The sequence below is a fragment of the Chrysemys picta genome, unplaced genomic scaffold, assembly GCF_011386835.1.
Source record: "Chrysemys picta bellii isolate R12L10 unplaced genomic scaffold, ASM1138683v2 scaf450, whole genome shotgun sequence".
NCBI lineage: Eukaryota > Metazoa > Chordata > Testudines > Emydidae > Chrysemys > Chrysemys picta.
The window spans coordinates 40,433-51,750 of record NW_027053157.1 but is presented as its reverse complement, the minus strand read 5'-3'; the positions used below and the strand labels follow the sequence as shown (position 1 = coordinate 51,750).

At 37.2% G+C, this 11,318-nt stretch overlaps 1 protein-coding gene across 1 annotated transcript in view; it reads left to right on the top strand.

The window, feature by feature from the left end:
* The first annotated feature begins 1,014 nt into the window (after positions 1-1,014).
* The window catches only part of LOC135978795 (adenylate cyclase type 2-like), a 34,788-nt gene continuing 24,484 nt past the window's right edge, over positions 1,015-11,318 (top strand). Inside the window, exons 1-2 of the mRNA XM_065579569.1 lie at positions 1,015-1,169; positions 7,517-7,614. Coding sequence (XP_065435641.1) covers positions 1,059-1,169; positions 7,517-7,614 — 209 coding nt within the window. The 5' untranslated portion in view covers positions 1,015-1,058. The remainder of the gene's footprint in view (positions 1,170-7,516; positions 7,615-11,318) is intronic.

The following is an 11,318-nucleotide window of genomic DNA, read 5'->3' as shown; positions in this document are numbered from 1 at the left end:
TATCACCTGTGGGCAAACACTTTTCACAAAATGATCACTCCATATCTGAACTCTCAGTCCATGTCCTCAAAGGAAACCTGCACAACGCCTTCAGAAGACGAGTGTGAGAACTTAAATTCATAACTGTACTGGACACTACAAATCATAGTCTTAATAAAGACACTGGATTTGTGGCTTATTACAACAATCCGTAACCCACTAATCCCCATTTTTGGCCTATGCCTGAAGAGGCCACTTTATCTTGAATGTCAAGTATCAGGGGTAGCCATGTTAGTTTGTATCCACAAAAACAACGAGGCACCTTAAAGACTAATAGATTTATTTGGGCATAAGCTTTCGTGGGTAAAAACCCACTTCTTCAGATGCATAGAGTGAAAATTACAGATGCAGGCATTATTATACTGACACATGAAGAGAAGGGAGTTACCTTACAAGTGGAAAACCAGTGTTGACAGGGCCAATTCAATCAGGGTGAATGTGGTCCACTCCAATAATTGATGATGAGGTGTCAATGCCAGGAGAGAGAAAGTTGCTTCTGCAGTGAGCCAGCCACTCCCAGTTCCTATTCAAGCCCAAATTAACGGTGTTAAATTTGCAAATGAATTTTAGTTCTGCAGTTTCTCTTTGAAGTCTGTTTTTGAAGTTTTTTTGTTCAAGTATGGCTACTTTTAAATCTGTTATAAAATGTCCAGAGAGATTGAAGTCTTCTCCTACTGGCTTTTGTATTTTACTATTCCTGATGTCCGATTTGTGTCCATTTATTCTTAATGCCCAAATAAATCTGTTAATCTTTAAAGTGCCACCAGACTCCTCATTGTTTTAACCTTGAATGCTGTCTTACAATATGTGTCATCCATTGATGCTAAACAATCTGTTCCACCTAATCTTTAGCTGTGACACTTTGAGTACCTACTAGACCTAAATAAGAGGTCTGTAGCTCAAACGCATATCTCTCCCACCAACAGAAGTTTCTCCAATAGAAGGTATTACCTCATCCACCTTATTTTTCTTAGTTTACAGCTTTTCAATGATAGAAAAAACAGGACTAATATGTTTTGATGCCCTTTATAATGTTTTGTGTATTTCTTTATTCTTTCAGGCAATGGCTTAAATCTGAAGACATTCAAAGAATATCACTACTTTTCTATAACAAAACTCTGGAAAAAGAAGTAAGTTGTTTTCACCTCAGAACTAATTATTTCTATATTTTAATTTAAATATGCAAGTCACAAAAGACATTTGCTAGGCAGTTAACATGTTTAGTTTTTAAAATGCTAACACTTATCACCAGCTTCTTTTACATTTATATTGGCTTAGGAAAAAAATAATGCAGCCTATAAAAGTCCCCAAACTTAAATAAACGACACCTCTACCTCGTTATAACGCTGTCCTCGGGAGCCAAAAAATCTTACCGTGTTATAGGTGAAACCGCGTTATATCAAACTTGCTTTGATCCACCAGAGTGCGCAGCCCTGCCCCCCCGGAGCACTGCTTTACCGCATTATATTCGAATCCATGTTATATCGGGGTAGAGGTGTATTTCTGAATGTCTCTATATAGTTTCAATTACAAATGGTGCTAATGTGGGAGAATTGAGACCTCAGAATTCAGTACATTTTACCTGCCAGGATGCACACCACACAGAGTGTTCATGTTGCTAATATTAGCACTAAGTGCTGCATATGGTGTGGTAAGGCTGGGGAGTGGATAGGGGTGAGAATCTGATTTTCTCTTTCTTAAGTGTTATTGTTAAAATAGAATATGATAAAAAAAGTGAAAACCTGATTTCCATACAGAATAGAAAATATGGGTCTTATGTGGGTAAATTAGGGCATTTTCAATATAAAGAATGTATATTTTATCAAATTTCACATTTTATGTGTTTTTAATGGACAGTCATTTTACAACATTTTACTCATATTTTACAACATTTTTAAAATATGGTAAATGTGTCTATTTTCTTTTATGTTTGCTAAATTACAACATTGGAGGCTATAACTTGATGTGTATAGGTAAAAGAATGATAGTGAACAGCAGTGTGAAGTGTTCCAGGGTAGAGTTCTCCCATGCAGGAGGGGACCTGAAGTAGGAGGCAGACAGAAGCCTCTTTCTCACCCACAGCACAACTAGGAAAAGGGTCACAGAACACTTTTTCCTTGTCATCATATCTGTTTCTCCTCTAGAGCTCCTTTCCTCTGACTTTTAGAACCTTAGGGAGAAGGGATTCATTCCTCTATCCCCCACCCAGTCCTGCTGCTGTACTCCTTTTGCTGGGGGTGGGAAACACACTTCAAGCTCCTCCTCATGTGCACAAACAGGGGACTCTCGAGTAAGAATAGAGAGGTTATTTTACCTCTGTATTTGGTGCTGATGTAACTGCTGCTAGAATACTGTGTCCAGTTCTGGTGTCCACAATTCAAGAACATTGATAAATTGGAGAGGGTTCAGAGAAGGAACCACAAAAATGATTAAAGCTTTAGAAAACTTTCCTCATAGTGGTAAACTCTAGGAGCTCAATCTATTTAGCTTAACAAAGAGAAGGTTAAAGGGAGACTTGATTACAGTGTTTAAGTACCTACGGGGAGAGCAAATATTTGGTAGTTCTTCAATCTAGCAGAGATAGGTATAACACCATAACCATTGGAACAATTTACCAAGGGTTGTTGTGGATTCTCTCTCTCTCTTAGACTAGATGATCACTGTGGTCCCTTCTGGCTTTGGAATCTATGAATCTCTTCCTTCAGGAGAGAAAGTAATGAGTCCTGCTGATGAGAGAATGAGCAACATCACTCTATTTCTTGTATTTTCTTGTCTCCCCTTTGCTTTCTCCTTTCTCTGCCTCTCTCTCCTGTCATCTCTCTTTTCCCCCTCATTCTTCACACGCACATGAAAGTGAATGAGTTGCTTGTGGGATGGGGAGAGGAAGAGCAGGAGAGAGAAGGAGGAAAAGTGCAAATGAGTTTGAATGGAGGAGAGGAAATGATATGCTAGGCTCCAATCCTACAAACACTCATGCATGTGTTTAATCGCTTCAGTAGACCCGTTAATGGGAATACTCTGTGCTTAATGTTGAGCACATGTGTAAGCTTTTGCAGGGTCCAAGTTCTTTGGGGTAGGGACTTTTTTTTTTAAGTGTCTGCACATTGCTGAGCTTACTGAAGCCCTGATCACTATATGGGCTGCTGAGTGCTGCCATGTGACAAATAACACTGCTCTACAGCCAAAATGCTTCTGAAATAAATGTAGTCAAACTTTACTAATTCTGGGTCACTGAGAACGAAAATGATGCTTAAAATTGTTGATTGGCTCTAGTTTTCAAGATATGCTATTGGGTCAGTATATACGACCCTTGACTTGGGAATGGCGGAGGATAAGTGAGCTATAAAGGGAAGGGATCTCAATTTAAACCAGAAATTACTAAAATACATCTTTGATCTTTGACTGGATCTATGACTAAATCTATGACTGGGTTTGGACAGTACTTGCTTTTTAGGCAAAACAATGAATGATGCAATCTGAAGCTGGTATTGCATCATACATGATATGAATTGCATCATGTTATTCCTAGAAGTCATGGATGATGCAATCATAACGAAGCTTACATCACTCTGCTGAACAAATTGCCCTATATCAGCTCTAGAAATCATACAGTGTCGTGCTCTCTTATTTGTCAGTGTTTGATTTTGCAAAGGGACACATTTCTGTTTAGCCAAAGTGAGCAGAGATGCCTCGTACTTGTGTGAACAGTGCAGATAACTTCTGCTATGTTTGTGGTGAAGTGACTTTTGCATCACAAAAGCGCAGTATAACCACTATGGTTAAGAAAGCCTATCACCTTTATTTTGGCTGCAAAACTGGAGATCAGGACAAGAGGTGGGCCCCACACATATGCTGCAACACTTCTTCGCCAGTGGTTGAACAGGAAAAGGAAATCTATGCCTTTTGCAGTGCCAATGATTTGGAGAGAGCCAACAGATCATACCAGCAATTGTTACTTCTCCATGGTGCCTCCAGTTGGGAAAGGTGTGTCAAAGAAGAAAAAGTAGACTGTGCATTATCCAAACATTCCATCAGCTATACGCCCAGTACCCCACGGAGAAGGACTGCTGGTTCCTGATGCACCAGAATCATTCTCACTTGAGTCAGACGAGGAAGAGGAAGAGGATGAAACTTCTGGTCCTGAACCATCAATGTCACAGGACCCACATTTTCTACCATCCGCCTCCTCTGAACCACACCTCATAACACAAGGTGAACTGAATGACCTTGTCAGGGATTTGGAACTACCCAAGAGTAAGGCAGAACTGTTGGGCTCCAGACTACAGCAGTGGAATCTCCTGGCAGGTGATATTAGGGTTTCCATGTTCCGTGACCGTCAAAAGGATCTTGTCCCATTCTTCTTGATGGAAGGTGATCTTGTAGCCTGCAACAACATGGATGGTATGATGGCAGCCCTCAACATGGTTCACGATCCAGATGAGTGGAGACTGTTCATTGATTCATCCAAGACGAGTCTTAAAGCTGTTTTACTGCATAATGGCAATGTTTTGCCATCAATTCCAGTTGCTCATGCAGTCTATATGAAGGAAACCTATGACAACATGAAACTACTTTTGAGGTGCATAAACTATGACCAACTTCAGTGGCAGCTTTGTGGCAATTTAAAGATTGTTGCTCTCTTGCTTGGTCTGCAGACTGGATACACAAAGTACTGCTGTTTTCTCTGCGAATGGGATAGTCGTGCAAGAGATTCCCACTACATCAAGAAAGATTGGCCACTCCGACAGTCATTGGAGCCTGGGAGGAAAAGTGTTCAGCATCCACCGCTTGCTGAATCAAGGAAGATTTTGTTACCACCCTTACACATCAAGCTGGGTCTGATGAAGAACTTTGTCAAGGCCATTGACAAAACACAAGCAGCTTTCAAGTACCTCCGTGGAAAATTTCCAAGATTAAGTGAAGCTAAGATAAAGGAAGGTGTCTTTGTTGGTCCTCAGATTCGTGAACTTCTTCGAGATGATGCATTTGACCACGCACTGCGTGGCAAGGAAAAGACGGCATGGAAAGCCTTCCAGTTAGTGGCAATAAATTTTCTCGGAAACAACAAGGCAGACAACTACAGGTTGTTGGTGGAAAACCTCCTGAAGGCATACAAAAGCCTTGGTTGCAACATGTCACTAAAGATACATTTTTTGCACTCTCATCTAGATTTTTTTCCACCGAACTGCAGAGCAGTGAGCGACGAGCACGGCGAGCGATTTCACCAGGACATTGCAACAAGGGAGAAACGCTATCAGGGCAAATGGAGCCCATCAATGCTTGCAGACTATTGCTGGACAGTGACAAGAGATGCTCCATTTAATGAATACAAGAGACAAGCCAAGAAGCGCCGAGTAGACACTGAATAGGACTAAACTATGTACATAATAGTTTTTTGCCTTTTGTTTCATAATAAATTTTATTTATATAACCCTCTTGCTGATTTTTAAAGTGTTACAGAAACAGGACAGGTGAAATATTATCATGTAAAGCAACCATAGACCTAGGTTTACAATTTATGATTAAAACTCTACTATCTACACAATATACATAGACATAAAATGTAAAAACTTAAATATCTTAGAAACAGTAGCCAATCAGTTGTTTTAATTGTCATATTTGAATTCAGCACATCAAAATACATAATAAATAGCACATTTTATCTCTGAAGCAGACGACTTCTCAAAAATTGTAGACCAGTGTAATTATTTTCATATCCAAGTTTTTAATTTCCTTCTCCAATTTCTTTTATTGTCTATGGGCTCACTCTAGCTTCCACTAGGGTTGCCAATTTTGGTTGGATGTATTCCTGGGAATATAATTATATGACATAATCTTTAATTAAAGATTAATCTTTTAATTCCTGGAGACTCCAGGCCAATCCTGGAGGGTTGGCAACCCTAGCTTCCACTGAAGTCAGTGAGAGATTTATCATTGACATCAGTAAGAGAAAGATTGGGCCTTATTTGATCTGAAAGAAAACCAAAGTAATGAGAGAAACAATGTATTTTATTCAAGCAGCTAATTACATGATTTTCTTGCAAGCCTGTAGAAGTGTGAAATATTAAAACAAATTATCAAGTGGGTCAGAATTTTCTTGTGAGTTTATAACAACAGCTCAAGGCCTTAAGTGTTCAGTGGTTCTATTAAAATACTACAAACCACTTCAACAGCTGCAACAACAGAACCAACTGCAAATATATTCAGACATATGCCTTAAAGTTCATTTAACCATCTGATAGAAATTGTTTTTAATGTGCCACAGAATTCAAGAGTGCCTGGGAGAAAAAGACCTAAAATTCACATTTTGGGCTACGTTCTGTCCATAGACATGCATTTTGAGTTCTGTGCATGTATTTCAGGGCAGAATTTGGCTTTTAGTGTAAAGGCATAGCAGTGTACTTGCAGTTAAAAAGCACAACTCATTCACTTATCATTTATAAGGTTGGCCTTTTGAGCACTTATGAAATTACTCATTGATTTATTTTGCTTTAATTATATTTTCCCTGAATTCCTAGACCCTGAACAATTATAATACTTAAAGCATTTATTTTTAGAATACTTTATTGGTTTAGATTTGAGACATCTCTATTTCTACCTAGCAAATAGTGCATTTCCTGTGATAAATATTTTATTTCTTATTTTTAAATATGTTTCTCTATAAACTAATTAGGAATTTATAAAGACAAAGGGTGGAATTGCATGCATATAATTTAATGACATCACAGTATTCACACTAACAGACTATAACTGTGCAAAATTTCAAAGGCCTATTGCAAACAATGGACATGTGAGAACTTTTCAGAAAAATATCACAAAAATCTTTTCTAATGGAAAGTGTTAGGCAACCTGAATATAGGTGTCATTGCTAGTTCCTTCTATAGGGTATGGGTCACCCCTAGACAAAGTGGGATGTGTTGTAACACCTATGCCATTAGCTAGGGTTGCACAAGAATTTGAATTAACTTGTAGTTTCCCATAACTTTCTCATCCATTACTTTTCTTTATGGCTGAAATTTGGCAGACTTGTTCTTATTCCAGGAAATAATTGTTTTGGAAATTCAGAGTCAAAATAGTTCAGCCATTTCCAAGAACAAAGAGAATGAAAAATTGAACATTATTAAAAAAATGTAAAGTTTCTAGAGTTAACTTAATTCTCTCCCCTAGGATGTTTAATTATAAACATCCCATGCTCTTTGGGTAGATACAATATATGGCCATTTCAGTTTGATAAAAGAAGTACTCTCTAAAGTGTGGAAAGAGAGCAAGAGCTTCAGTGCTATGCATGACAATGCCTGACTCCAAATATCTCATGTTGCTTTGTGAGTGGGGAGGATAATTACTGAAGAAAAAATAAATTAAGTTTTGCCAAAGGGTTTTTATGTATATCTGCCTGTTTAAAATGCAGCTTAGGCTAGTAGGCAATTTTATCTATTTTGGGAACTGTAGTTTTAACAATTTCTAATTTATTTTGTAGTACAGAACAACTACACTGCCAGCATTCAAGTATTATGTGACATGTGCTTGTCTCATATTCTTCTGCATTTTTATCGTGCAGATTCTGGTATTACCAAAGTAAGTAAATATTATTAAAAATTCCTAGTTTGTATCCAGTGCATTTGTATTGCTACATATTGGATCATAAATAAAAAATGGTAGTATCCTTAAACTGTAGGTAATAATTTAGCATTTGCCAGGATGCATGTGTTAATTCATGGAGATTGGAATGAAACAGATATGAATGTATCACCTTTGATTTTTTTTTTAAATAGATCTATGATGGGGACAAGGATAAAATTGAAACGAATGTGGAAAAGTATCCAATACTTTGCATAAGTAATTGTAACTAAAGTCACTTCTATGGCCTGTGGATACATGGTGTCAGACTAAATGATCACAATGGTCCTTTCTGACTTTCTAATCTGTGGACATTTTCATCATTTAATTTCTGGTTTTTTGCATCCCTTAAATATTACTTTTCTGTGAAATTTGATGAAATTTCTATTTTAAAATTTTAAAAAGCATAAACATTTGCATCTGAATGTCTCTAGTGAATTTCTATCAAGGACAGGGACTACAACTGACCTTCTTTCCTGTCTTGCGTACTCCCCTTAGGACCAGGGACAATCTGTACCTTTCAGATTTTTCTAGAGTATTGTTCATCCAACCAAGTGAGAGTAGACAGATTACCAACATTTTGTCTTATGCAGTTCCAATAAATCTTTACAACATTACATTATCTGGCACATTAACTTTTTGTTTAATTGCAGGGGTTTAACTCTTTACTAGTTTACTAGGTTAACAGTATTATTACCTGATCTTATCACTGTGTAATAGATAGGACTTCTACTTTCCTCTTCTTCTGTGTCTTAATTTCGATATGCAATCTTTTAAATGCATTATTTGTACTCCAAGTTAAGAAATATTTACAGTTTCTCACAGGAGCCATATTCAACATGGGAAACTGCCCACCTGTCTTTGGAGGTATCTGTTGGTATAATCTCATGTTCTCACCTCCATGCCACACAAAATGAAAAACAAGTATGATTCATCTTTTCCCCATGAAGCAAACTTAGAAGACGTTTTCTTCTTTATAAGGGTACATTTTAAACTGTAAAAGTAACAGCATATCAGCTACATAACACCTTTAGAAAGTAGAAAATGTAAAGCATAAAACTCATAACTTTTTTAGAGTGCAGTATTTGGTTCTGACTCACATAGTAGATTAAACGTTTTAGTACACGTTATAAAAAAACAGAGTAGAAAATAATACAGAAAAAGAATAAATAAAACACAACATAAAAGACAAATTACTTTATAATATTTGGACCAAATGCTTCCCACATTTGCATATGTGCAGAGTTATATGTGTATGTGTATCTGTGGGCAAATTCTGACCTTTCGTTTATCTTTGTCTATGTTTATGGATTTTTTTTTCAATTTTCACTGCATATTCAACAAGGTTAAAATTTAATATTTGCCTGCTCTCTCTTTTTGGAGAGGAAAATATGACTTTGAATCATTCTTGGGATCAGGAGTTAGGAGACAGAATCATAGAAGGTAGAGATTGAAAAGGCCATCCAGATGATTAGATCACCCAGTCCATTGGTCTGCAAGGGCAGTATCAATTCTCACTGTATATTTGTTAGTGTTTTGCCCAATCAAGTTGTAAAAGTCCCAAGCAATGATGGTTTAATCCTTAGGATTTTGTTCTACAAATGAATACCTATCACTACAAGAAAGCCTATATTTACTTTCTTCATTTTCTCCCATTGTTTCTAGTTATGCCATCCTGGACCACGCTAAACAATTCTTCTCTTTTCTCAGTGTTATAACACCCTTCAAATATTTATTAACTGATGCGGCAGACAATAGTAATCACCTTGCCAAGCTATACTATATTTAGCCTTTTAAATCTTTCCTCATAATAAAATCCTTGTACCCCGTCATCATTTTGCTCATATTTGGACTCACTCCAATTTGTCAATCTCTCTGGTAATGAGTTGCCAAGAACTGAATGAAATTTTCCAGCTGTGATGGCAACAGAGCTGTATAGGGAGTAAATACTACTTTCTGACTCTTGATATGTGATTTCTTGCATAGACACTCCAAATTGCACATTTTTGTAGAATTACCAAATTATAATCTTAGTAAATTATTGTCCATTATTAGCCTTGCATATATTTCAGCATTATTCCTGCATAGATTTCTCCTTCCAAGTACATTTATTTGGTGTTTGTCCAGACATTTTCATTTTAAGGTTGCATTTTTCCAAGATGAATCTCATTTTGTTTCCTCTCCATGTTTCTAACTCTTTAGATCCCTTTGCATTATTCCTTTCTTACTGCTTTTCAAAACTCCTAACAATTTCATATGATCTGAAGCCCAGATCAACAAGGGTACTTAGGCACTGTCACACTGAGTGTTGCAGCTCCTAACTGTTAGGCACTTAAAAAAATCACAGGAACAACACTGTGATCCACAAAGCCTGAGTTTGGCATCTGTGTTCACCATACAATGTGTGGGGAGACACAAGCACCTTAGGATTCGATCCACAAAAGCCAGCATACTAGGCAAGGAGCTACCTAAGCTAGTCAATGAGAGATGCTGACAAGAGGAATGTGTCCTAAACCCTATCCTTCTCACAGCATTAGGTACCAACATCTGGGCTGCAGGGAGGCACCTTCCTCTCATCTGAGGAAGATAGTTGCTCCTCTGCTTAACTTGCATGCCAGGCCCAATTAGGTAGGTGTGTTTAGAGACCACCTAACTGCACAGACAAACTCTGTGCTGGGGAAGAGGGAGCAATAGTACTTCTTCATAACCTTTAGCCTAGAGGTTTTTCCTGAACAATGAAGCAGTAGTGTTTTTAATTAACACTAAATGAATCTATAGAAGGTTCAATGGATGCATAAATAAAGTTCATAAAATAATCTGGTGTCTATTTTCAGCTCAACCACAAACTTCCTATGTGACCCTGAGGAAGTCAGCTGACTTTTCTCTGCCTCAGTTTCCTCATCTGTAAAACGAGGATAATACTAATACTGACCCTTCATGCATGTTCTGAATTCAGTAATATTTCTTACACAATTTAAGAACTTCTGTTTGAAGATATTATAGAAGTTCATTGTATAAAGTAATGGTTATAAATACCAGGCATTACGTCTCTGTTTGGGTTTTGTTATAGAAAGCTTACCTTGATCAAGGCAAAGTAGTACTCTTCTTCCAAAGTTCACACTGTGCTAGGGAGCAATTAAGATGAACTGATTCAGTGCAATTCCTTGGCAGCCTCTGCCAATGAGGGTCTTTTTGGAACTCAGGCTAGCAATTAATGAGTGTGATACTGATCCTGCCCATATAGATTGAGAGGGTCACTCTTTTGAGCCCATGACAGTGAATCAAGTCCTTTTATTCCATTTCCACCGCCCTGCTATTTAACTTATCAAAAATGAAAGTCTCTAATGAAAATGAGTTACATAGAGAAAGCAAAATTGTGCCAATCATGATTCTGCAATTGCTACTTTTGCTGTTTTCAAACTGAATAGCTAATCCAGAGTTACACATGACTAATTACAAGACAATTATTACTTTTCTGTTTTGCTTAAAACATAATGTATTCTTCATAAATTCAAGTCAAATTGCAAATAATAACATTGTGCTTATAAAAATTGTGGCATATATGATGATCCTCAGAATTAATTCTACTTAATAAAAATGAAATATACCTTATTTCATAGGGATTTTTTCCTGCTGTCAATGCATATTTAAAAAGGTTCACA